Source organism: Eublepharis macularius, chromosome 5 (genome assembly GCF_028583425.1).
Source record: "Eublepharis macularius isolate TG4126 chromosome 5, MPM_Emac_v1.0, whole genome shotgun sequence".
Lineage (NCBI taxonomy): Eukaryota > Metazoa > Chordata > Lepidosauria > Squamata > Eublepharidae > Eublepharis > Eublepharis macularius.
Window position 1 is genome coordinate 66,106,639 of NC_072794.1, and position 22,914 is coordinate 66,129,552.

General features: G+C 44.2%; 1 protein-coding gene across 1 annotated transcript in view; it reads left to right on the plus strand.

The window, feature by feature from the left end:
* LOC129330341 (vitellogenin-1-like) overlaps positions 1-2,233 on the plus strand; it is a 57,122-nt gene extending 54,889 nt beyond the window's left edge. The window contains exons 33-34 of the mRNA XM_054980373.1: positions 513-562; positions 2,116-2,233. Coding sequence (XP_054836348.1) covers positions 513-562; positions 2,116-2,127 — 62 coding nt within the window. The 3' untranslated portion in view covers positions 2,128-2,233. The remainder of the gene's footprint in view (positions 1-512; positions 563-2,115) is intronic.
* Positions 2,234-22,914: the final 20,681 nt, after the last annotated feature.

Consider the following 22,914-nt stretch of genomic DNA (forward strand, 5'->3'; position numbering starts at 1 on the left):
AGTCTACTGTTGGAAGGTGCTAATAAAAGTGGAAGAAAAACATTTTGTTCCCCTTCCTTCCCCAGTATAGACTTCCAGCCTCATAATTCCACATAGGTCCCATGACCCCTATAGTGAACTTTCCCAGATCAGAAATGCCTGGTGGCGAGAGGGGAATTGGGGGAAATCTACCAATCTGCATTTTCAGATCATGGGATTCAATCCACCCAAATCAACTTAGCCCACAAGGAACAGATTATAGAAAAATGGTATTAGGTCTTCTAGCTCATTCAGAACACAAGCAAAATAACTAGCCAAAGAGATATTAAGAATCTAGATTTACATGACTTATAAAGGGCATAACACAACTAATATATGGGTGAAATCAAACGTTTAGTATTCACATTCAGTTGAGCTGCTATTATCATCTATTTAAAACTAATGATGATGCTTATAATTTCCTAACAGAAATGTGGCTAGGGCACTGTAAACTGAATATATTAGAAACTAATTGTTTTTTCCCTGACTAATAGGTTTATATCCAGTCATGGGAGGTGCTCCTCAACTGGCTTCTCATTACAGTGTAAGTAGAAGTATTCATACTGTCTGCAACTATAAGGATAATGCAACACTATAAGGATGCCATGTTCTGTTTTCCAAGAAGAAACAATATCGGTCACTCCTGCTGTAAACGTAAAAGCCCTATATATCTAAGAACAATATTCATAAAAGTAAATGTTACAGGAACACCTATATAACATGTAGCTTCAGATGGTGACACAACAATAGACCCACCAACCACCATATTCATAGAATTTCTGTTGGGTAGCCTATCCTGTGGACTTAAGATGTTAAACCTTTAATACTTAGATAATGTTACATTTTTAGAACAAATGGCTCAGCCTTTGTGTGATAATATTAACATGTTTCCCTTGAATATGCAAATCGCCAGAAAATATCAGAGCCATTCAAATACTTCAGGATTTAGTTCCTGACATAATTTAATATAGCATGATATAAAATTTATTGCTATATGAATGACAACACCAACTGCAAAAGGAAACTCTCTCAAATATTTTGAAATCCATATTATTCAGGTTGAATTTAAGTAGTGGTTACTTTAAAGTTCCTGTAGATGCAGTCTCTCAGATAGCTGAATTTTATTATTGGTTCTCTGCATTCCTCCAGCCCAACAAGCCTATCTTCTAATAGAGAAGTTTTCTCAGGCTACTGAAAATGTACTATAAAAAAGCTATTCACAGTGTTTTATGAGCAAACTCAAATAAATAAAAGCTCAGCACTAGTGAACCCCAATGGCCACCATACCGGCTATAAGTAGTTCCTGGTGGCAGTAACCTTCCTACTGCAGCCAGTCAATATGCACTAGATTTGCAAGATGGATCAGAGGAAATTTTTCTCATGTCATCAACATTCTGGCATGAAAGGTTTGCAATGGCATGCAAGAAAGTCACAGACTGTGCCTCTCTAGTAGACAGCAGCTCAGTAATGGCCCACCTAAAGTGGTCAAGTGGCTATTTGAGTCCATCAACCATTAAAATTTCCATCTCAGCATGATTATTACACAAGTTGTCAAATGATGTGCATTATATTTAACAGCTGTACTTTAAGGACACAATATTTGTGAATCAGAAACATTTAATTCCTTTTATAGAACCATATACTTGGTAAATAAACATTTACCAACAACAAGGCTGCCTCATGAAAACAGTGTTCTGCTGCTCCGGGGCTTGCAGTTGTTGCCACAGAGCTGGCAGCAGCTGTGGTGGGTAAGATGCTGGCTAGAAGGTTTCTACTGTAGGGAGGTCTCCTTAAGGAGCCTATGGGTGAGTTATGGCTGGCACTGCTGCCTGGTCAAGGGGAGTTGAGCGTGGGGGGAGGGGGAGGACACTGAGTCTCAAGGTTGCTCCCAGACAATACTTTTTATCCAATATGTGGTGAATATTTAGAAGTGTCTGATATTAATACATTGTATACTTAATCAACAAATCAGTTAAATATTTTTGACAATTCAAGAGGGTATATACCTGAAATCCCTTTTAGTCCTTAAATTGACGGCTTTGAATTCTGTTAATTAAAATACAGTTAAATGATGGAAATTTTACTGTTTTCTGACAGATCCTGAGATGATTTTTTTTGAATTCGAGAAGAAAACTGACAGCACAAAGGTTAACAAGAATATAATGGAGAATGTTAAAACTGCCCCTGTATGGGAATACTCCAAACTAACTGTATAAATACTACACAGGGAGTGTTTTGCTATACAAAACATAAAATCGAATGTGTTATGTACTGTATAAAATACTTAATGAATAAAATCACTTGTAAAATGAACTATACTTAGTCATTCTTAATATTTCCTTTTAACAAAACTTTTTTGTAGAGAAAATCTTATAGATAGAATAATGTATTGTTTTTTACTTATTAGCCATCTCAAAAACTAGGTAAATTACTTCAATGCCTTCTTTTCGACTAAAAATATATTGAACTCTGACAGATTCTATAGTATACTTGTTATGGGCCAGGGAAGATTGTGTGTAGATGCAAAAGAGAGGGAAAACCCCACACTTTCCTGTCTCCTTGGCTATACATCCTATAGTTCCTGTCACCACCAAACTGAAATAGCAGGCTTTCCTTTCACCAACAGTTTGGCACTGGTGAGCCTCTAAGCATATGCAGAGTGCCAGCAAGTACCTTTCCTTTTCTTTCAAGCTCCTGCAATCCAATGGTCTTGAGGCATAGATAAGGAGTTTTTATTGATTTAATGAAAATATGGCAGAGAGATACTTGGCCACAGCTAACATAGTCCTTGGGTCTCTATCCACCAACAGATAGGGAACTATATTATCTTTTAATACAGTGGAAGATAATTTAGTTAAAATAAGGGAAATCCCTAATTCGCAATACAATTTATAATGAAAGCATTCCAATATCATATGGGACAGGGAGCCAACATTTTTTAAAACACATTGGCAGAGTCTATCCACATAAAGCAAATTACAGTATCTCTCAAACATGACTGCTGAGGGGGCAGCATTCAGATGTGGCAAGCATAGATGCTCTACAATGAGGAACTATTAGGTGTTTAATGTAGACTGGCATGGTTGGAGGTGGAAGGATGCCGAAGAACTGGGTAGAGCATACTTTCTGAGCTCATATAACTGAGCTAGAGTAATCTAGGTCTTTTATGCATTTCTTGATGGTTAGTACAGATTTGCTTTTCCCAAGTCTCAGTATATCATCCTTTGCTAGGCCAAGACTAAACAGTTTCTTATCTATTTATTGCATCCAGCAGGAGTAAAATTGATCTTGATTTAGTTCGTAGAACATACCCCCCTTCTTTGAGGAGAAAAGGACCATTAGCCTATGTTCAAAAGGCATGCTTTGGCTTCAATAGAACTCTGGTGCAATTTTGATCTTAAGGCTATCCCAGCTATGCATATTGGAGTTCCTGTAATACATTGCAGAAAATGGCAAAGATGGTGATCTAGGTTCTCATTTAGTTCGAGAATCCATATTGAAGCCCCATAAAGGAACTGGGGACTGATTTTCATGTGGAACACATGCAGACCCCCTAGGATATATTTGCCTCCCTTAGAGAAGAAACATTCAAACACTAACACAGGAGGTTTGATTTTACTTATTGCAAAATTAAAATGAGATTGCCAGTTGAGATGAGGATCAAAAACCACACCAAGGTATGGAAATTTGAATATGTGTTCTAATTGAACACCATTCTCCTATAAGGGAGGTTCCCACAAACTCAGGATTAGAGGTGGGTATGGTCCAGAAAATGGACCTAAATTTGACACCTTCCAGCCCGGTTCGTGGTTCACAAACACACGGTTCATGGGACTCACTTTTTTCACAAACTTTGGTCTGTTTGGGCCAGTCCATCAGTCCATTGATCCAGACATCCTGGCTCCGATCTATCAATGGAGGGGATGTCCACAGACCTTCTGCAGCCCATAAAAACTTGATAGGCAGCTCTGCCAGAGAGCTCCCATTCTGCTTTATGCAGCAAGAAGAAAGAATTAATTCCCTAGATAACAGAGGGGTGGACGTTCTGCAGTCATGGGAACACCAATCTTAGCCCTCAAAATTTTGATAGGCAGCTCTGCCTGCCAACCAGAGAGCTCCCATTCTGCTCTATGTGAGCAAGGAGGAAGAATTAATTCCCATGACAATGGAGGGGTGGATGTTCTGCAGTCATGGGAACACCAATCTTAGCCTTCAAAACCTTGATAAGCAGCTCTGCCTGCCAACCAGTGAGCTCCTGTTCTGCTCTATCCAAGCGAGGGGAAGAATTAATTCCCTAGGCAATGGAGGGGTGGACGTTCTGCAACCATGGGAACACCAATTTTAGCCCTCAAAACCTTGATAGGCAGCTCTGCCTGCCAGCTAGAGCGCTCTCATTCTGCTGTATGCAAGTAAGGAGCAAGAATTAATTCCCTAGGCAATAGCTAGGAATGTATCAGTTTGGGGAGTGAGGGGGCTTTCCCGCCACTCTTTTCGGTTTGATTTTGCTTCATTGCAACTTTTTCGTGCTGCAAGCCAATGCAACTCAATTGGCCTTTGCGACTTCTAGTATCTACCAGAAGTTTCCTGGGGTGGCTGATTTGGGGGTCTGCAACTTGGACCTCCAAAATGCAATCTTGGCCGAACTTGGAGAGTGGCTGGAGGAGAGCCTGCTGAAGCATTGCTGTGAGTTTGACATCTCTGAGTGTGAAGGGGGCATTCCTAGGGCCCCCTGAAGTGATGGACCATGGACCAATGAATCAGTCCGTGAATGGGCTGGTCCGTGAAAAGTTCGTGGACTGTTGTCCATGAAAATTGATGGACCACAGGCTGGTGGTCCATGGAGTTTTCCCAGTCCGTGCCCATCTCTACTCAGGATTGATCCTGATGGGTAGGAAAAGATCTTTAAGTTCTTTGTCTGGGTGTGTTCGACCAGAACCAGGAGCCAATGGGGATAGGGAAGGCATCTTGCCTTTATTTCATGATACTTTGGGGAGATGCTCACCCATCCCAGTTTGGGAAGCCAGATAACCTCAGTGACTCTAAATTATTTTAGCTTGAATGCTTCCTTTTCTTCCTTTCATTATCTGCCTACCCTTTGAGTTATGATATTCCCTTCCTTGCATTTTCTGTGCTCTGCAATATGTATTTAGTTCAGTAGTTAAAAAGAGTCTGTGTCCAGATTCTTCTCCACATGCTGCTGCTGTCCTTCTCTTAGGTGCCATGGTGCCAAAAGTGCCAATAACTGTGACTAAAGAAGTCCTCCAAACGCAGAGGGTCGAGGAGCAGCAGGAAAAATTGCACCTTGCCCAGAAAGCCTTCTGGCTTTGGGGGCTTTTCTGATTAAAACTGTTAACCCAACATTAAATGATGAGAGGTAACAGGCTTGTGCACAAAAAGCACACCCCAAACTTTCCAGATCAGTATTCCGTGTGGAAGGACCGATCTGGTCTCATTTTTTCCCCTCCTCGTGGTTTCTCCTTTTTCCTTTTCATTCAATTGTGGGTTCATGGTTAAAGTTTGAAGGGAAGACCAGCAGCCAGCAATCAGTACAAAAAAGTAGGTCCATTCTCTCTCTACTTCCCTTTCTGTAAAGGAAAATCCAACCTCTAGCACTTCCTTTCTGTGTGCTTTTATGCACAGTGCAAGGGCAGGCTGGTGGCCACCGGAGTACCAGGTTGCTGCAAAGCAGATTAGGGTGAGGAGGATTTGCCCGTCATCATGGAAACAAAACTACAAGGCACAGAGAAACATGGCATAACAGCAGGACTCTAACCATGTATTAGTTTTATCACCATCATAAACAAGCAATTTTTTTAAAAAAAATTGCTGCACTGTCCTGGTTGGCAATGGAGTACTTTCCTGCTTGTACATTGTGCTGGTGTGCTTTTCCAGTGCCACTTTGCCACTAAACTTCCCACCAATGTGTATACATGCCAACATTCATCTTCTTTGGGGTCCACTGCTGTGTGAGTTTTCATGCTCTTGAGGAGAAATTAATTGGATCAAAGGATTTTTGGACAATGTGAGTTTGAGTTAAGTACAAACAAAGCCTCATTTTCCTGCCCAGCCCCTTGAAAAGAACAGTGTGTGCATGCATAGCTCAACACTTGCCTTGATGCCTACCCCAAACATTCCTCAAAGTCCATAAACATGGAACTCTACCCTCCAACTTGGTGGGTTGATGGTTTAGAGGAAGGGCTGTGTTTAATAATAGTAATAGTAATAGTAATAATATTTATATACCACCCTTCAAGACAACTTAACACCCACTCAGGCCAGTTTACAAAGTATGTTATTAGTATCGCCACAACAACAATCACCCTATGAAGTGGGTAGGGGTAAGAAAGCTCTGGAAGAGCTGTGACTGACCCAAAGATGCCAAGATGGCTTCAAGTGGAGGAGTGGGGAATCAAACCCGGTTCTTCTGATTAGAGTCCACCGCTCTTAACCACTACACAAAACTAGTTATGTGGGAGTTTGTTACCATTGCATGAAAAATAAACAGTTGCCCTAGAGCCTCACTGCCCCCTCCCCCTTTAAAAGGGGGGGGCAAAACTCATATATGAAAAAAACCTAAATGGATCAGTTTAATCCAGCTCCAGCCAACCCAGAACAAACCAATAATGAAACAGAATTATTCTGGAACCCCCACAAACCAAAATGGAAACTTTCTTGGTGCACATCCCTAAGGGAAGGATCAGATGTGGGGACAGCTTTCTGAGCCACCAAGAAAATTGAATGTTTACTCTGATCATGATGTATGAGGTTAAGGGCAATATGGGGTCAAGGCTATGAAAACAAAACAGCCCCTATGTGTACATTTACCCCAGAAGCAATATTACCTGCCATGAGAGGAGGCATAAAACATGGACTGGCATTCTCCTCTTTCCATTCTCTAGTGCTGCCTCTATGCCCAGGTATGAAAGTCAGATATTTATCCCATACCTAGCAGGCCTGGTAACAGAGAACAGAAAACCTTGATCAAACAGAAGACACTGCTTCTATAGAATCCCATTTTTCTCCAAAATATTGAACCATAATTGTGAGTGACTAGAAAAGCACTTTATCAAGAGGCACAATTCAATTCAGTGGCAAGATATGTATAATGGCTAACTGATATATTAGTAAATGCTTCTGTCAGTTATACATCTGCAGAGTAATTTTCTTCTTCTTCCTTTAGCATCTCTGAACCCTTAGTCAGGCTGCTAGGCACTAGAATAAGAGCCACATCTAAAAATTTCTAAATACTGTATCAACTACCAGGATATTTCTAGTTTCTCTGGCATATAAAAAGTAGCCATGATCTTAATTTTTAATGTGATGTTAAACATATCCAAGAGTAGAACTTTAAATGTTATTTAAAAAAATCTTTTCCCGTCAAAAGCTTGCAAAACTTTTCCTATCTTTCTCATTAATTTAAACACAGAGCATAAGTATCATAATGTAAATGCTACTGGAATGCATTAGAAAAACATCATAATTGTTTTATATTCTTCTTGCGGCTTGGCTGTGCATTTTGCCATGACATAATTAACCATTTGATTCTCGTTCTACAGAGATGAAGAAACAATATCCAGTTACATGGTTCCTTCAAAGGCTGAACTGGTGCATTCAGAATAAATGTAACTCAGAAATCTCAGCAGCAGTCAATGAGGTCAAAAAAGTGGAGTGAAATGAGAGTGCTAGGAGAAAAGAACAATGATGCGGCAGTTGTATAGTTTTACCTTTGGACAGAGAATGGCAGCCATTCACTCTGAGTGAAATAAGACTTTGCTCCAAAAGCAGCTTTAAACAGATAAGGAGCAAGGGACCAGGGATGGCAGTGGTGGAGGGGGAGTAGCTAGAGAAATTAGGGCAGATCTTCTTTCTTCTGTTCCATTCAGGACAGAAGTTAGACAAGTCTCACATTATTTCCATTTTTAAAGAACAGCTTTCATTTTCACTGGCTATTCCAATCCAAAGGCAACGATTCGTGTTCATTAGTGCCCCCATACTGAGATGTCTGAACATCTGTTAAAAGACAGAGAGGATCCCCAGATGCTGCCAGCTGTGAGATCCAAACATAATGAAATCTAGAAATACCCCTTGAACTCGAAGAACTAAAGGATAAACTTACCAGAAAAATCCATCTTGCCAAAAGTCTTTAAAATGATATTAAAGTTAGAAATATCAATACATGAATATTCTTTTCCCTAGTAAATTATACCCTGATCTGGATAGCCCAGATTAGCTTGATCTTGTTAGATCTCAGAAGCTAAGCAGGGTCAGCCTTGGTTAGTAGTTAGATGGGAGACCTCCAACGGAGACCAGGGTTGTAGATGCAGGCAATGGCAAGCCACCTCTGGCAGTCTCTTGCCATGAAAGCCCCAACCAGAGTCACCATAAGGCAACTATGACTTAAGGGCTCTCTCATTCACCAATAGACCATAGACAACGCCAATTCCAGCAGGACATGTGTCTGGTGTTCAAAACACAGTGGAAATTATTCATAACTAGAGATGGGCACAAACCAGAAAAAAACTCGAACCATATGGTTCATGGTTCATCAAATTTCACGAACCACGAATTTTCACAAACCTGCCCCTGGTTTGTGAACCGGCTCATTTGGTTCGTGAAAATGTCACATCCAGGTCAGAAAATCATCATTTCCAGGCCAGCAGTTCACTTCCAGGTCAGCAGAAGGTCTGCAGGAAGTCCATCCCATATTGCCTAGGAAACTGATTGACTGGCACTAGGCTGTCTGCAGTGAAGAACCCAAAAATGAACCAAACGAACCAGCCTAAAGTTCATGGCAGTTCGTCCGAAATGGGATCTGACGAACCGTAGTTCGTGCTTAATTTTGGTTCATATTTTGGTTTGTGCCCATCTCTATTCATAACCTGTTCTTTATACTTCTACAAAGGAATGAAACATCACTTTGGTGGGTAGCCGGTGGCCGGCTTACAGAGTTATTGTTTTACTTATTCTGTTTAGTGATTTTTCTGCCATGAGTACTTCTTTACAATTTTTGACAAGTATTTTATTTCTAATAAGGTTCTCTATGTGATATTTTGCATTGTTGATTGGATATACTATTTTCTGGGTTTATGTTCAACATGATATCATGGCATGTTAAGGGCCTAAGGGACACTATGAAGTGTAAAGGTTATTTATAAACTGAAATCTCTTAATGCTGATGTGGGATTTTTACAAGAATCTCATATCATGGCAAATGATAAAAAATAAGTTGTGTAGAGACTAAGTTGGAGAGGTACTTGTTACAGATACATTTACTCATTCTAAGGGTGTTGCTATATTGATACATAAACATGTTTCTTTAGGTTCAAGAAGTGATAACAGATCCAAATGATCATTTCATTATTTTGGTAGTGTAAAGCTCTGATTCTGGCCGTTTCCACATGCTGTTAAAGAGACGGTCTACTTAGTGAAGGCTTGCATTTTTTTTCACAGATTCCAGATGCCTCCGATTTCAAAGCGGAAGCAGGCCGTTTGTCTTGTGTCTAATCAGCGTCGTTTCTGAGACCGGGATGTCCCGCTCTTTTCTGTGCCGGGTCAAGGACGCTGATCAGACACAAGACAAACAGCCTGCTTCCGCTTTGAAATTGGAGGCATCTGGAATCTGTGAAAAAAATGCCAGCCTTCAGTAAGTAGACTGTCTCTTTAACAGCATGTGGAAATGGCCTCTGTTATGGTTATGATTAATGTATATGGTCCAAAAGTGATTTCTCCAGATATGTATCATCGTTTCGGTAAATTGTTAAATTTTGCATACAATTATTTGTTAGCTTGCAAGTAGCAGGGAAACGGCCCTTTAATCTGCCCCCCTCCACAGGCCAGCTGAAGTGCTGGAAGTCCCGCTGCTGCTTATTTCACCTGATGGGAGGGGGAGGAGGGGTTCCCTCCTCCCCCTCCCATCGGGTGAAAAAAGCAGTTGAGTGGGAAGTTTCAATGTGCTCTGAATCTTCATGAGCATACCAAAGCAGGGCAATAAGTGGTTTCCGAAGCAGCAAGCTGCGCAAGCCGCTTTGGAAATTTCGAAGTGGGAAAACCGAATCTTTCTGTCCCTACACACCCCTAATCATATAACTGTTTTCAGATAGATTATTTCCTTATTTCAGATGTGTTGTTGCCTCAGATTATAGTCTGTGATATAAATGCAATTGTTATTTCTGATCATGCCCCCATCTCATTAGTCTTCCAGTTTCCAGATTGAGTTAGACTACCTAGTTTATGACATTTTAAATCCAATATTGCCAACATTGCTGCAGGATGCTTATATTACTGTGATCCCAGAGCCTGATAAAGATCATACTCAATGTGCAAATTTCTCTCCTATTTCTTTGATGATTGTGGACACTAAGATATTAACTGCCATTCTTGCTAAAAGACTTCAAAAGATTATAAGAACTTGGGTACATGTAGATCAGGTGGGATTTATACAAGGTAAGCACAGTTCTGATAATCTTTGGCTGGTCATATGATGGCATTCAATAGAAAGAGATCTGATCAAGTTGTGATTATCTCACTCAATGTTGAAAAGGCTTTTGACAAAATGTATTGGAAATTTATTCTTGCCACACTGTCTAAATTTGACTTCCCTCACTAATCATTCATCCCCCAGATCTGAGGTACAAGTCAATGGTATTTTTTCTTCATCCTTTCCTCTTGAAAGGGGTACTAGATAAGGTTGTCCTTGTTCTCTTTTTTTATAATGTATGTTTGGAACTTCTGGCTTATACTATTAGATAAAATAATAATATACATGTTTTTTATACATAACTTTTTAGAATTCAGAATTATTTTATTTGCAGATGATCTTTTGTTATTTATTTCAGAACCTCAGTTTTCCATTCCTTTATTAATGTTCTTGATTAATAATTTTGGCTATTCATCTGGTAATTCAATTAATTGGATAAAATCAGAAATGATGCCACTGGGAGACAATATATCAAACAATGTAATTATTTTTAATGGTGTTATTTTTTATGGTGCCCAGATGTCATTGCTTATCTTGGAATATTGATTCAAAGAAATGTTAAGTGCATGATTTATTAAATTTTAATAAGTTGTTTACTGATATATCCTTGGATTTGGACAGATGGGTAACTTGAAACCTGACCTTATGGGGTAAAGTAAATACACTGAAAATGGATATTATAGTTTGAATTATATATGTTTTATGTGCAAAACATATACCTTGTAGATATATTCATAAAATTAATACTTTGTTTTGGAAATTTATGTGGGTTTCATCATCACCTTGGATTTCTTTAAAGAGGATGCAATTTTCAATTAATGAAGGAGGATTTGGTTTTCCTGACCTTAGTTTTTATCATCAGGGATATTTATTAGCTTGTACAAATTATAGGGATCTCTCCTCTCAGTTGGATTATGCATCTTGGTTTCTCTTGCAGGCATCTTGTTTGGAGCCACTTTTTGATGGAATGCGTGAGGATCTACTTATATTAAAATAGATTCTGTTCCTCCTACAATTTCTGCTGTTAGAGAAGTATGATGCATAGTATCATGACAGTATTAATCTGACCAGTTCTCACATACTAACTTAACGTTATGATCCAATCCAATTTAAAAATTCAGAGTCAGAAGATAATTTTTACTTTAGATCAATTGATAGGCTACGATGATGAATTTTTGTCATTTTCTCATCTGAGATCTAGATATGATTTGTCAACTTATGCTAAATGGCAATGTTTACAATTGCAACCTTTGTTGGTGTTCAAATATAGTCCGGCATCTTTGAGTGCTACTTTGGAAATTCTTATTGAATCAAAATAGAAAAATCTACCATATTTGTTTATAAATATGTGATGTAAGTCAATAAATATGGTATGTAGAGTTGTAGAGATATATGGAATAGTGAGTTAGATGGTCCAGTTCTGCCAAAGCAATGGAATCAGGCTTTACGTGTTGTACCTAATGCTGCTATGGATCTTAAGCTGTGACTTATTCAGCAAAAAAATTATATTTAGGGTATATTGGACACCACAACACCTTTTTAAAAAGATGGAGGTCAAGAGTAAAGACTTAACAGTGGGAAGTGAAAGCCTTAGCTCCCAGGGTAAGAGGAGCCGCCACCAGTCCCTTTAGACTAGGGATGCCTGTCTCCTACCGGGGGTGGGGGATGCCCTGCTCCCCCTTTACCCTGGCCCCTGCTTACCTGGCTGGCAAGAGGGAACACACCTCCCTGAGTGCACCCCTGGGCAATGCCACAGAAGCCTGATTTGGTCCAAATACAGCCTGAATCAGGCCCATTTCAGCCTTAATTTGGCATGAATTGAGAATGATTTGGCCTAAACCAGGCCACTGCATAGTGCAGGAGCATTGCTGCACTGCACAGTGGCTGGATTCGATCCAAATTTGGCCTGATTTGATCTGAATTGACCCAGATTTGAGCTGAATTGGACCCAAATTGGGCTGAATTGGGTTGCTGCATAGCGCAGGAGCACTGCTGCTCTTCACAGCCACCAGATCCATGCCAATTTGGGCCTGATTCAACCCGAATCGGCTCAGATTTGGGCTGAATTGAGCCACTATGTAACACTTAATCAGGCAAAATCAGGCCTGATTCAGCCAAATCAGGCCTGATTCAGTGCCCTGGGGAGCATGGGAGCACTCCCAGGGTGACCCTTGACCTGTTCAATGACATCACTTCCCACAAATGGACAAGGTAAGAGCCAGGCTCCATGTCTTCTGCTGGAGGGGATCGGGGGACCTGGCAACCCTACTTTAGACTATCCCTAAGCTTACAGACTAAGGAACAAAGGCTCCAGCCCAACCAAGTATTAAACAAGAAGTCATCTCTGGAAGATTAAACACCTGCAGGTTGAGTCCCACAAAACAATTACTTGGTGGCTATAGCCAAATTGGGCCAAGATGCTGGTTTTAGAAGCAAGACCCCAAACCCAAATAATACCACAGAAATATAATTAATAAAGTTTGTTAATAATAGTGCAAAATATTACAATTATAGAAAGTGTGACTTTCAAACACAGAATCCAACAAAACTCCATCAGTCCAAGGTGCAAAAGGTCAGGATGGTATGTAAGTGGCTAATATACACAAACAGCAAACAGTGCACAGAATAGAATGAAGACTCTTGCCTGCAGAGTGGCCTGATCCTGCTTGACTAATCAGGATCAGGCCACTAATCAGGGGTGTGTCTCTTCAATTGGGACATGTTTGCAATCAAAGCAACTTGCCCCATCCAGAGTTCTTTCTGCTAATTAGATAAAATGCAGCACAGAGACTCCCATTCTGGTCTACGACCGTGAAGCCCTTCAATCCCATGGTCTCACTTGCACCTGTATCTCATCTTGACTCTCTGAGAACTGCTAGCTCAAAGCACAGCTAATTTCCATAGATTTCTCTTCCTATCGCCTGACTAGGCCCCAAAGTCAGAGATTTACAAAAGCCTGTTGGACAAGTGACAGTTGAAAAGTCCATTGGATAGTAATCAGAGAGCCAAGCTGCAAGACAAGGATGCCTACATTTCCCATCAAAACTTGGGGGAAGCTGACAAGTGTCCAACTAGTGTCAGGCATCACTTGTAGTTTGGCCCTGAAAGTGGGGGTCAGTCTGATGATGTCACTTCCTGAACTGTTGCCATCATACCGCTACAGGAGGGCACATGCAGCACTCACATGTTATGAAAAGAAAAGGGTAAATCCCCCATCCCACCTCTCCCCAGGGTCTGGTATTAGTCCAGACCCCAACAAGACCATCCATCCATACCTGCATCTTCCTTACTCAGAAGTGGAGTACAGGCAAAGCTTGCAGTCACTGGACGTTACAGCCTAATCAAACAACATATTGCATTACTCACATTCAGTTCCAGCACAGTGGGCAGTGCTCCTTGATGTCCAAGGAAAAAAGATTAAACTTTAAAAAAGCAAGTTCCTGTCAAAAGTCTTGTGTAAAGGTGGTGAATTATTAGTGCAAACTGTTCCTAATGGATCTAGAGGAGTGAATTGCATGAATTGCTCAAACCCTGTTCATGTCTTACATTGTATACGTGTATGATCTCCATATGGTGTAAACTTGATTTTTCTTTGAACACATGTTGAGTAAGTCATACGTTACATTAAATGTATGTACCACTGCATGTGCAATTGAAACTCATATTTATCCAGGTACTGGTCCCTATTTTTGTTTTTACTAAGTATGAATATCAGCGCTTTCTTACAGATAGGTGCATGTACATGGAGGAGGATTAAACATTTGCTGTAACATGTGAAGAGGGCTTCTAAGTTGCAATGTGGACAGGCTGACAGCCATTTTGCCATCATGTTCCAAAACACTATCATAGAAATAATAGTGTTAGAACAGAAGAAAGACAACTAAAAGTAGGCACCTTCAGTTTTCTACTGAATAGCAGTTTGAATTGCAGGCCCTTCATGCCACCTAGTGGTTTTTGCAGGTTACTAATAACAGTTTAAATCAATGGTTCACTCCTTGATGTACAGGCTTGCAAACATTTCCAGCATCTTGACATATACTTCTGCTCACATCTTATTAATTCAAATGCTTTTCAAACATCTATCGTCCATCACATGTGGGTAAGTAAACAGAAACTCCCTACACCTATCCTATTTCTATGAGAGAAATGCGAGATAGTGCTAGAGAGAAAAATATAACAGGTTTGTAGAAAAGAAAAGCTTTTCATGTTTCAGCTATAAAAGCTAGCAGATCAAATAGTTTTAGATGCAGTACAGTGCTTCAGGAAGGAGCAGCAAATTCCAAGGGATAGTTTTGATTCGCGTCTTTATGAGAATAGTATACTGTGCAAACTTATATTGCTTGTTGTCAATAATTCCTTATTCATCAGTGTGCAGGTTGCACACATGAGAAACTCTGGCCTCCAGACTTACCTAGAGGATCCAGTTGCAGCCCTCATGGTGTAGGGGGTTCATGGAAACCATATGACCACCCAGGGTTTTGGGTTGGCATGTTCTCCCATCAAGCTCGAGGCCCTTTGCCCCCTACTGCTTCACTACCCCAATGTGTCTGCCATGAGTTTACCTTTGGGAGGGGTTCTACTGTGGCTTCCAGCATTCCCTTTCCTGGTCCTCCCACAATATCAAGCTGTCCGGGGTCCACAACCCAGCTCCCGGACTTACCTGGAGAAAAGGACGGGAGACCCCCGGGAGACATCCGCCCAGCTGCTTCCACAGGCACTTGTCCAGGGGCTGGAACAGTCACAGCACCCCAGCAGCAGAGCCAGGGGACTGGAGCAGCCACAGCACCCCAGCAGCAGAGTCAGGGGGCTGGAACAGTCACAGCCCCCCAGCAGCAGAGTCAGGGGACCCAGAGGCTCCAGGGAAGGCAACCCAGCCAGCAGAAAGTGTGGGAGGGGAAGAGCCAGAGGGGGAAGCCTGCCAGGGAAGGGCAGCCACGCTCAGCTCCAAGGGACAGGCAGCCCAGATGCCAGCTGAAAGGGCACCTCATGAGCAGAGACAGCCAAGGCGCAGCACCGGGAAAGGCCCTGCCAGCCCAGTCCTGCAGGGAAGGTTAAAAGAGAATGAGGGAGGGAGGGAGGGAGAGAGAGAAGAAGGTACACCTAGAGGAAGCCTCAGCTGGGACACCTTTACATTCAGCCCCACCCTGCTAGAGAGGTAGGGAAGGCTGGGAGGAGTTAATGAAAGGAACACCTGAGAGCAGACACAGCTGGACCACCTCAGAAGAGAGAAGGAGCTTGGAAGAAAGGTCGGAGGCAGCCAAGGGAAGCCCTATAAAAGCTGGCTCAGGAGAGCATTCAGGGTGGGTTGATTGAGTAGGAGTGATGGAGTGGAGCAGAGCAAGAGCAAAGGCAAGGAGGAAAGTCGTCGTCGTCGTCGTCGTCGTCGTCGTCGTCGTCGTCGTCGTCGTCGTCGTCGTCGTCGTCGTCGGCGGCGGCGGCGGCGGCGGCGGCGGCGGCGGCGGCGGCGGCGGCGGCGGCGGCGGCCAAAGGGGATGAGTGGTGCAGGTTGAGCAGGTCAGTGAGTGGATTGAAAGGGAGTCTGTGTGAGATATACTGCCCCTCCTTCCACAGAGCAGGGTCCTGCAGCATCCCTGGCACCCTTTTGACATCAGGGCTGGCCATGCTGGGGCCCCACCCAGCGGCGGCCACTGCAAGCCCTGGCACAGGCAACCTTAAGTCTGCCAACGATCTGCAGGATGTTTTGTTGGCTAAAATTACCAAGGAGTTGGCCATAGGCCAGGTCATAGGCTCCTTTAATGCTCCTCCTCTGCCCAGTCTGAAGGTTTTCCCACTGGGAGTGGTCCCAAAGAAGGCCCCTGGGGAATACTGCCTAATTCACCACCTTTCTAATCCAAAGGGCTCCTCGATTAATGAGGCCATCCCATCCAAATTGTGATCTGTTAAATATGCATCCTTTGACCGTGCACTCCAGCTGGTATGGTCCTTTGGCCCTGGCACCCTTACGGCAGAATATGATGTACAGTCAGCTTTCCAGCTACTACCAGTGCACCCTGATGTTTTCTGCCTGCTTAGCTTTCAGTTTAATGGCTTATGGTACACAGACAAGGCCATGCGGATGGGTTTCTCAATAGCTTGTGCTGCTCTCATGACTTTCAGCACATTCTTGGAATAGGCTGTGAAGGAGCAAATGGGGTGCCCAAGTCACCTTGATGATTTTTTGATTGTGGGTCCTTGATCACCTGAGGATCCAGGCCTTGGCCCAGGAGTTGAGGGGTCCCTCTGGCACAGGAGAAGATGAAGAGACTGGACACTCAGCTGGTCTACCTTGGGATAGTGGCTTAGAAACAAACGTGTGAGGTTCTGGTGTGACAACCAGGCTGTGGTGTGGGTCTTAAACAAGCAAATCTCTCGCTGTAAGTGCATCATGTGTTTAGTGCTCAGATTCATCCTGGTCAGTCTCTCAACTAATGTTTCATTCTCAGTGTGACATGTAGCAGGTACAGCTAACAGCTTTGTGGGTGCCTTGTCTTGATTCCAGAGAGAGAGGTTCTTCAGCCTGGCCTCAGCTATGTGTCACACTCCGGATCCATTTCCAGAGGATCTGTGGAACTTGGGAATGCACAGTAATGCAGGAAGTACTCAGCTTGGTCACTTCCTCCACCCTCTGGGCCTACTCAGCCACCACCTGATGTTTCCTGACAGTTGTGGCCAGCTCTGGCACCTCGGCCAGCTGACTTGCATCTGAGATTATGGTTCTTCTCTACATGGTTCATCAGAAGGAGCAGGACTTTGCCCCTAGGACCATGGGCTCTCACTTGTCAGCCATCTCCTTCTTCAGCAAGACTCATGGTTTCCCTGACCCATGTGATTCCTTTGCTGCTTGATGGGTGTTGGGAGGGCTAGAGAAGGATGGCAGCCCCCTACCCAGACCCCTGCTGGCCCATAACCTTGGCCGTACTCTTGGCTATCCTACAGCAGCTTCTGGCCATTTTCTGGTCTGCTTTTGAGGCCAGGCTCTTTCAGACAACCTTTCTGCTTGCCTTCTACAGGGCTTTTTGGATGGGTAAATGGGTCTCCAATTCCCATTGGGATGCCTTAGGATGGGCCCTGAGGTGCCAGGATGTTTCAGTTGCCACATATGGGGTCCATATAATCCTCTGGCACTCCATGACCAACCAAAAGAGGGAGGGGAAATGCATTTCCCTGGATGCCTGGGCTAACACTTTGCTATGCCCATTCCAGGCCACCAGGACCTACCTTGTTATCCACCACCAGCACTCAGGACTGTTCCTTATCCATGCAGATTACTCCTTGCTGACCAGGTTCCAGTTTGTGTGAATCCTCAGGACTTGCCTGGCAGCAGCTGGCCTCCCAACTGCTGAGTTTGGAACCCACTCCTCAGGATTGGGGTGGTCACGGTTGTCAGGTTCAGAATGCTTTCTCTAATGTTATAACCAAAGAGACTCCATTTTAATTCCTTTAGTATTCTGAGTGCTTTATTCACAGGTGCCAAGACGTTCCCTAGCAGCTATCTCACAGAAGAGGAATGTTTTGGCTACAGCTTTGCCAGCCTTGGGAAACTTTCACTTTCTCAGCTTCGAGCGGATTGTTTTGAGAACTATGGGGGGAGGTTGGGCTTGCTGGGGTTTGATACTCTGTACCTTGTTCTATGCCTATCATTCGTAACAATACACGTGTACCAGCCCAGATATTGCATCTGGGCCAGTGGACTATAATGGTTGCTTCTTTCAGTAAATCTTTTGAAAACAACGGACTCTTGTCTGATTGCAGAAGGTAGTCTGGATACAACTATTATTTAGCCACAGATCTGACATTTTGTTACAAATCCCATCTGTTCCAATGCCTAAGCCGGGGCAGCCGGATACCGAAGTCGTTCCCGACAGGGACCCTTTGTTTGATCCCTATGCCTCCCCCAGTTCGGAAGGACTGGAACTTCAAGGACCTGTTCAAAGGGGAACAGGGTCTTCTGTTACTACGATATATACCCTCGCTCCTAGCAGAACTGATACCCAGCCCACAGCAGCAGCTGACCCACTGATATCCTTACCAACGCCGACACAGTGGGGATCGAGGCCAAGGGACGTGAGGGAAAGGAGGGTGAGTACTGTGTTCATGCAACCTCCAATGGAAGGCCGAAGGAGCTTGGGTGTGATTGCATTCTAGTAGCCAACCTTGGTATTACTGGAACCGGGAGGCCGACCAATTGGAGTGGGATCGAAGAGGTTCGGAGAGTGCCCAGACATGGGAAACGTCCCGCCACGATGTGATGAGTTGGGACTATGCGGAAGTCGCTTCGTGGATGGGACAACAAGATCCGAGTGAGCACACATGGATACAATTACAAAGCTGAACAATAGCTGTAGATGCCGGAATTTTGGCTGTCATAGGATTAGCAAAAGGAATCCTGGTGGGGAGTGCGCATGAAGAGCAAGGTAACGGGGCCCAGGGCATGAGAGAAATAAGACCTTGGCCTGGGTCAGCATGTGCAGAATCCTATGCAGAATACTTAGAGACTATGCAAGTCCCTAACGAACCTCCCCAGAAGTATGCAGAAACCGAAACCACCGTAGACTGTCTAGCATGGAGGAGAGCTTGGCCCATGCAGTCCATTTGCTCTCCGTGCTAGTGGTCGGAGGGTCAGAAGGGAGCCAAGAGACGGCTTCAGGCGTACAGAGCATCAGTCAGAGTCTGTCAACTTTACAAAGAATCATCCCGCGGACAGAAACCATGGTACCCGATCAGCAACTTCCGTTAGTTGACAATTCGCAACAACCTGTACAGCCTCAGAATCCCACACCAGGGCCAATCGATGAGAAATCGTGCGATACCGAAGAAGAAGAAGAGGAGGAAATAGCAGGAGAAGGGGGGGCAACCATGCGAGGAGCCTATGGGAACCCCGCCGCAGCCCGGGGGCACCCCACAGCGTCCACAGGGGGAAGCTCCGGTCCTCACGCCTACACCAACTCAGCCGCAAGGACTCCCTCCGACCACGACCCAGCAGCAAGGACAGCCGTTCCTGCCGAGACTTGTGGCCCCAATACCACGGGGCACTACTCCTCGGTACTCACCGCTGCCGGGACCGATAGGACTGGGCACCACACCCCGGCCAATACTACAACCGGGACCGAGAGGACCCCCTCCACCAGTTCAGCCTGTTCCAAGAGGGCCCCCTCCGCCGCTACAGCCAGTACCGAGAGGACCTCCTCCGCCGCTACAGCCAGTACCGAGAGGACCCCCTCCACCAGCCCAGCCAGTGCTAAGAGGACCCCCTCCGCCAATTCAGCCAGTGCCGAGAGGACCCCCTCCTCCATTACAACCTCAACCGAGGTCCCAGCAACCTCTGGTACAACCTCTTCCGCAACACCCTGATGGGAGACCTCGACAAGTACCCGTAGAATATTACCCACTGCCTGCGCCGGTTGCCAGACCCCAGGAATTGCCAATGGGGTGGGTAAAACTAGAAGCCACATTTGATGGAAACCCCTCCAAACTAGGATTTTTTTAGTACAAGCTTTACAATTCTTTAACCGTTGGGGACATTTGTTCGGAGATGAAGCTAGCCAGATCGAACACTTGGGGTCTCGCCTTCAAGGAAAAGCAGCAGAATGGTATGTAGCCCTTTACGAATTGAGGGCCCCTGAATTAAACACATTACAGGGTCTTGTGGATGCGCTTCGCGCCCAATACAAAACCCCCCTGGAAGAAAGTAGATCCAGGACCGAATTACAATCTATTAGACAAGGCAGCATGTCAGCTAGAGACTATGTTACAAAATTCCGGCAGCTGGCTGCCAAATGCCCAAGGTGTGAGGAGTCCACCAAAATCATTCTGTTCAAGCAGGGCATGAATCCCAGACTATTGGACAGGGCCCTTATGCAAGATAATCCCCCCACACTTTTGGGGTGGATTCAACTAGCTTGTGAAGTGGAAAATCGTATGCAAGAAGTACGCCTGGTCGAACAGCAACAAACCGCTGGGCACCAGCGCTCATTTGTACTTGTGAGAGGGAGCAGGGATGCTGGATATGCAACTAAAGGAGCGAGAGATGCTAGATGGCAACAAGGATTGTGTCTACAGTGTGGCCAAGGCGGTCACTTTGCGGCACAATGTCCATTCCGGCCTGTGCAGAGAACTCCGTTCCTACTAAGGCATCCAGCTCCCACCTCTCAGCCCATGCCAGCCCACCCAACACCCGCTCCCAGAGCAACGAGAGGCAGAGGGACCTTTCGCAGAAATCCTCCCGAGAAAGGCTTAGAGCTAGAAGAAATTATGGACTGTGATTCAACAGCTCTAATTGGTGAGGAGAATCCCGAAAGTCCTGCCTCGGGAAATGAGATGGATCTGTCGTAAAAGGACCCAAGCGGCAGATCAAAAATTAGTCAGTTCCCATTCCGGAAAGACCTCATGGGTCCATACTATTCATACCAGTAACGTTAGTCAATCCAGAACTAAAGGAGCGAGAGATGCTAGATGGCAACAAGGATTGTGTCTACAGTGTGGCCAAGGCGGTCACTTTGCGGCACAATGTCCATTCCGGCCTGTGCAGAGAACTCCGTTCCTACTAAGGCATCCAGCTCCCACCTCTCAGCCCATGCCAGCCCACCCAACACCCGCTCCCAGAGCAACGAGAGGCAGAGGGACCTTTCGCAGAAATCCTCCCGAGAAAGGCTTAGAGCTAGAAGAAATTATGGACTGTGATTCAACAGCTCTAATTGGTGAGGAGAATCCCGAAAGTCCTGCCTCGGGAAATGAGATGGATCTGTCGTAAAAGGACCCAAGCGGCAGATCAAAAATTAGTCAGTTCCCATTCCGGAAAGACCTCATGGGTCCATACTATTCATACCAGTAACGTTAGTCAATCCAGAAAGAAAAACGCATATCCGTGTACAAGCCCTCATAGACTCTGGATGCTCCAGAGATATTATTGCACTAGCCCTAGTGAATGGATTAGTACTCCCCATAAAAGATCTGGAAACTCCAGTCATTTTTGAACAAATGGATGGCACCAATATGAATCCAGTCACTACCGAAACGATGCCTGTCATCACAGGTATGGGACAACATTGGGAGACGAGATCGTTCGTAATTAGTACTACAGCCAAATATCCGTTAATCTTGGGAAGCAGATGGTTGTGGGATCACAACCCCTATATAGATTGGACAGTTGGATTTTCCCACGATAAATGTGAAAATCACCGTTGGAACCAAAATTGGGGTAATAACCCTACCCTCGTGGAACAAGCCCTCTTAAGAGGAACTTAATCAAATACCTAAACAGTACAGAGCCTATGTTCAAGCCTTCACCGAAGAGGAGGCCAACTCCTTACCTCCCCACCGGAGGACAGACTGTGCCGTGGATATTTTACCGGGAGCATCTTTACCCAAAGGCAGACTTTATCCCATGAGCCCAAACGAACGGGAAGAGCTCCGCAAATTCATTGACACTAATCTTCAAAGAGGATTTATCCGACCAGCAAATAGCCCGCATGCTGCTCCAGTGCTATTTGTCAAAAAGAAGGATGGAGGATTGAGACTCTGCATAGACTTTAGAGGACTTAATGCAGTCTCCTCCAGCAACGCCTACCCCATACCACTTATCCGAGATCTACTCAACGTCGTGGCACAAGGTAAGATCTTTACAAAATTGGATTTAAAAGATGCTTACTTCCACGTTCGCATAAGGGAAGGCGACGAATGGAAAACCGCATTCAATACGCCCCTCGGCCAGTACGAATACTTAGTTATGCCTTTTGGCCTGGCCGGGACACCTTCGGTTTTCATGTCCATGATCAATGAAGTTCTACATGACTTTTTGTACAAAGGAGTAGTGGTGTACCTAGATGATGTTCTAATTTATTCAGAATCTGAGGAAGAACACATAGATCTTGTAAAGAAAGTCTTAACAACTCTAATGTGTAACAAACTGCCCATTAAACTGTCCAAATGTGAATTTCATAAAACGGAACTCACTTATTTAGGATATTGCATCTCCAAAGATGGCTTAAAAATGGACCCGAGCAAAGTGCAAGCTATCCATGAATGGCAAACGCCCACTACACGTAAAGAACTCCAATCCTTTCTGGGGTTTGCCAACTTTTACAGAGAATTTATCGAGAACTTTGCTCAAATCACACTTCCCCTAACTGAACTATTAAAAACCAAAGATAAAGGGGAACAAGCTAAAAAACCAAGTGCTAAATTGTCATGCGCGCCCCAGTGCCAAACAGCGTTCGATCAGCTCAAAACCCAATTTATTTCCGAACCAGTACTGCAACACCCTGATGAAAATCGCTCATTTGTAGTACAAGTGGACGCCAGCGATACTGCGATTGGAGGCGTCCTATTGCAGCGTGGCGGGGACAGTGTGCTTAAACCCTGTGCCTTCCTGTCCCGAAAATTTTCCAAGCCTGAAAGAAATTGGAACGTTTGGGAAAAGG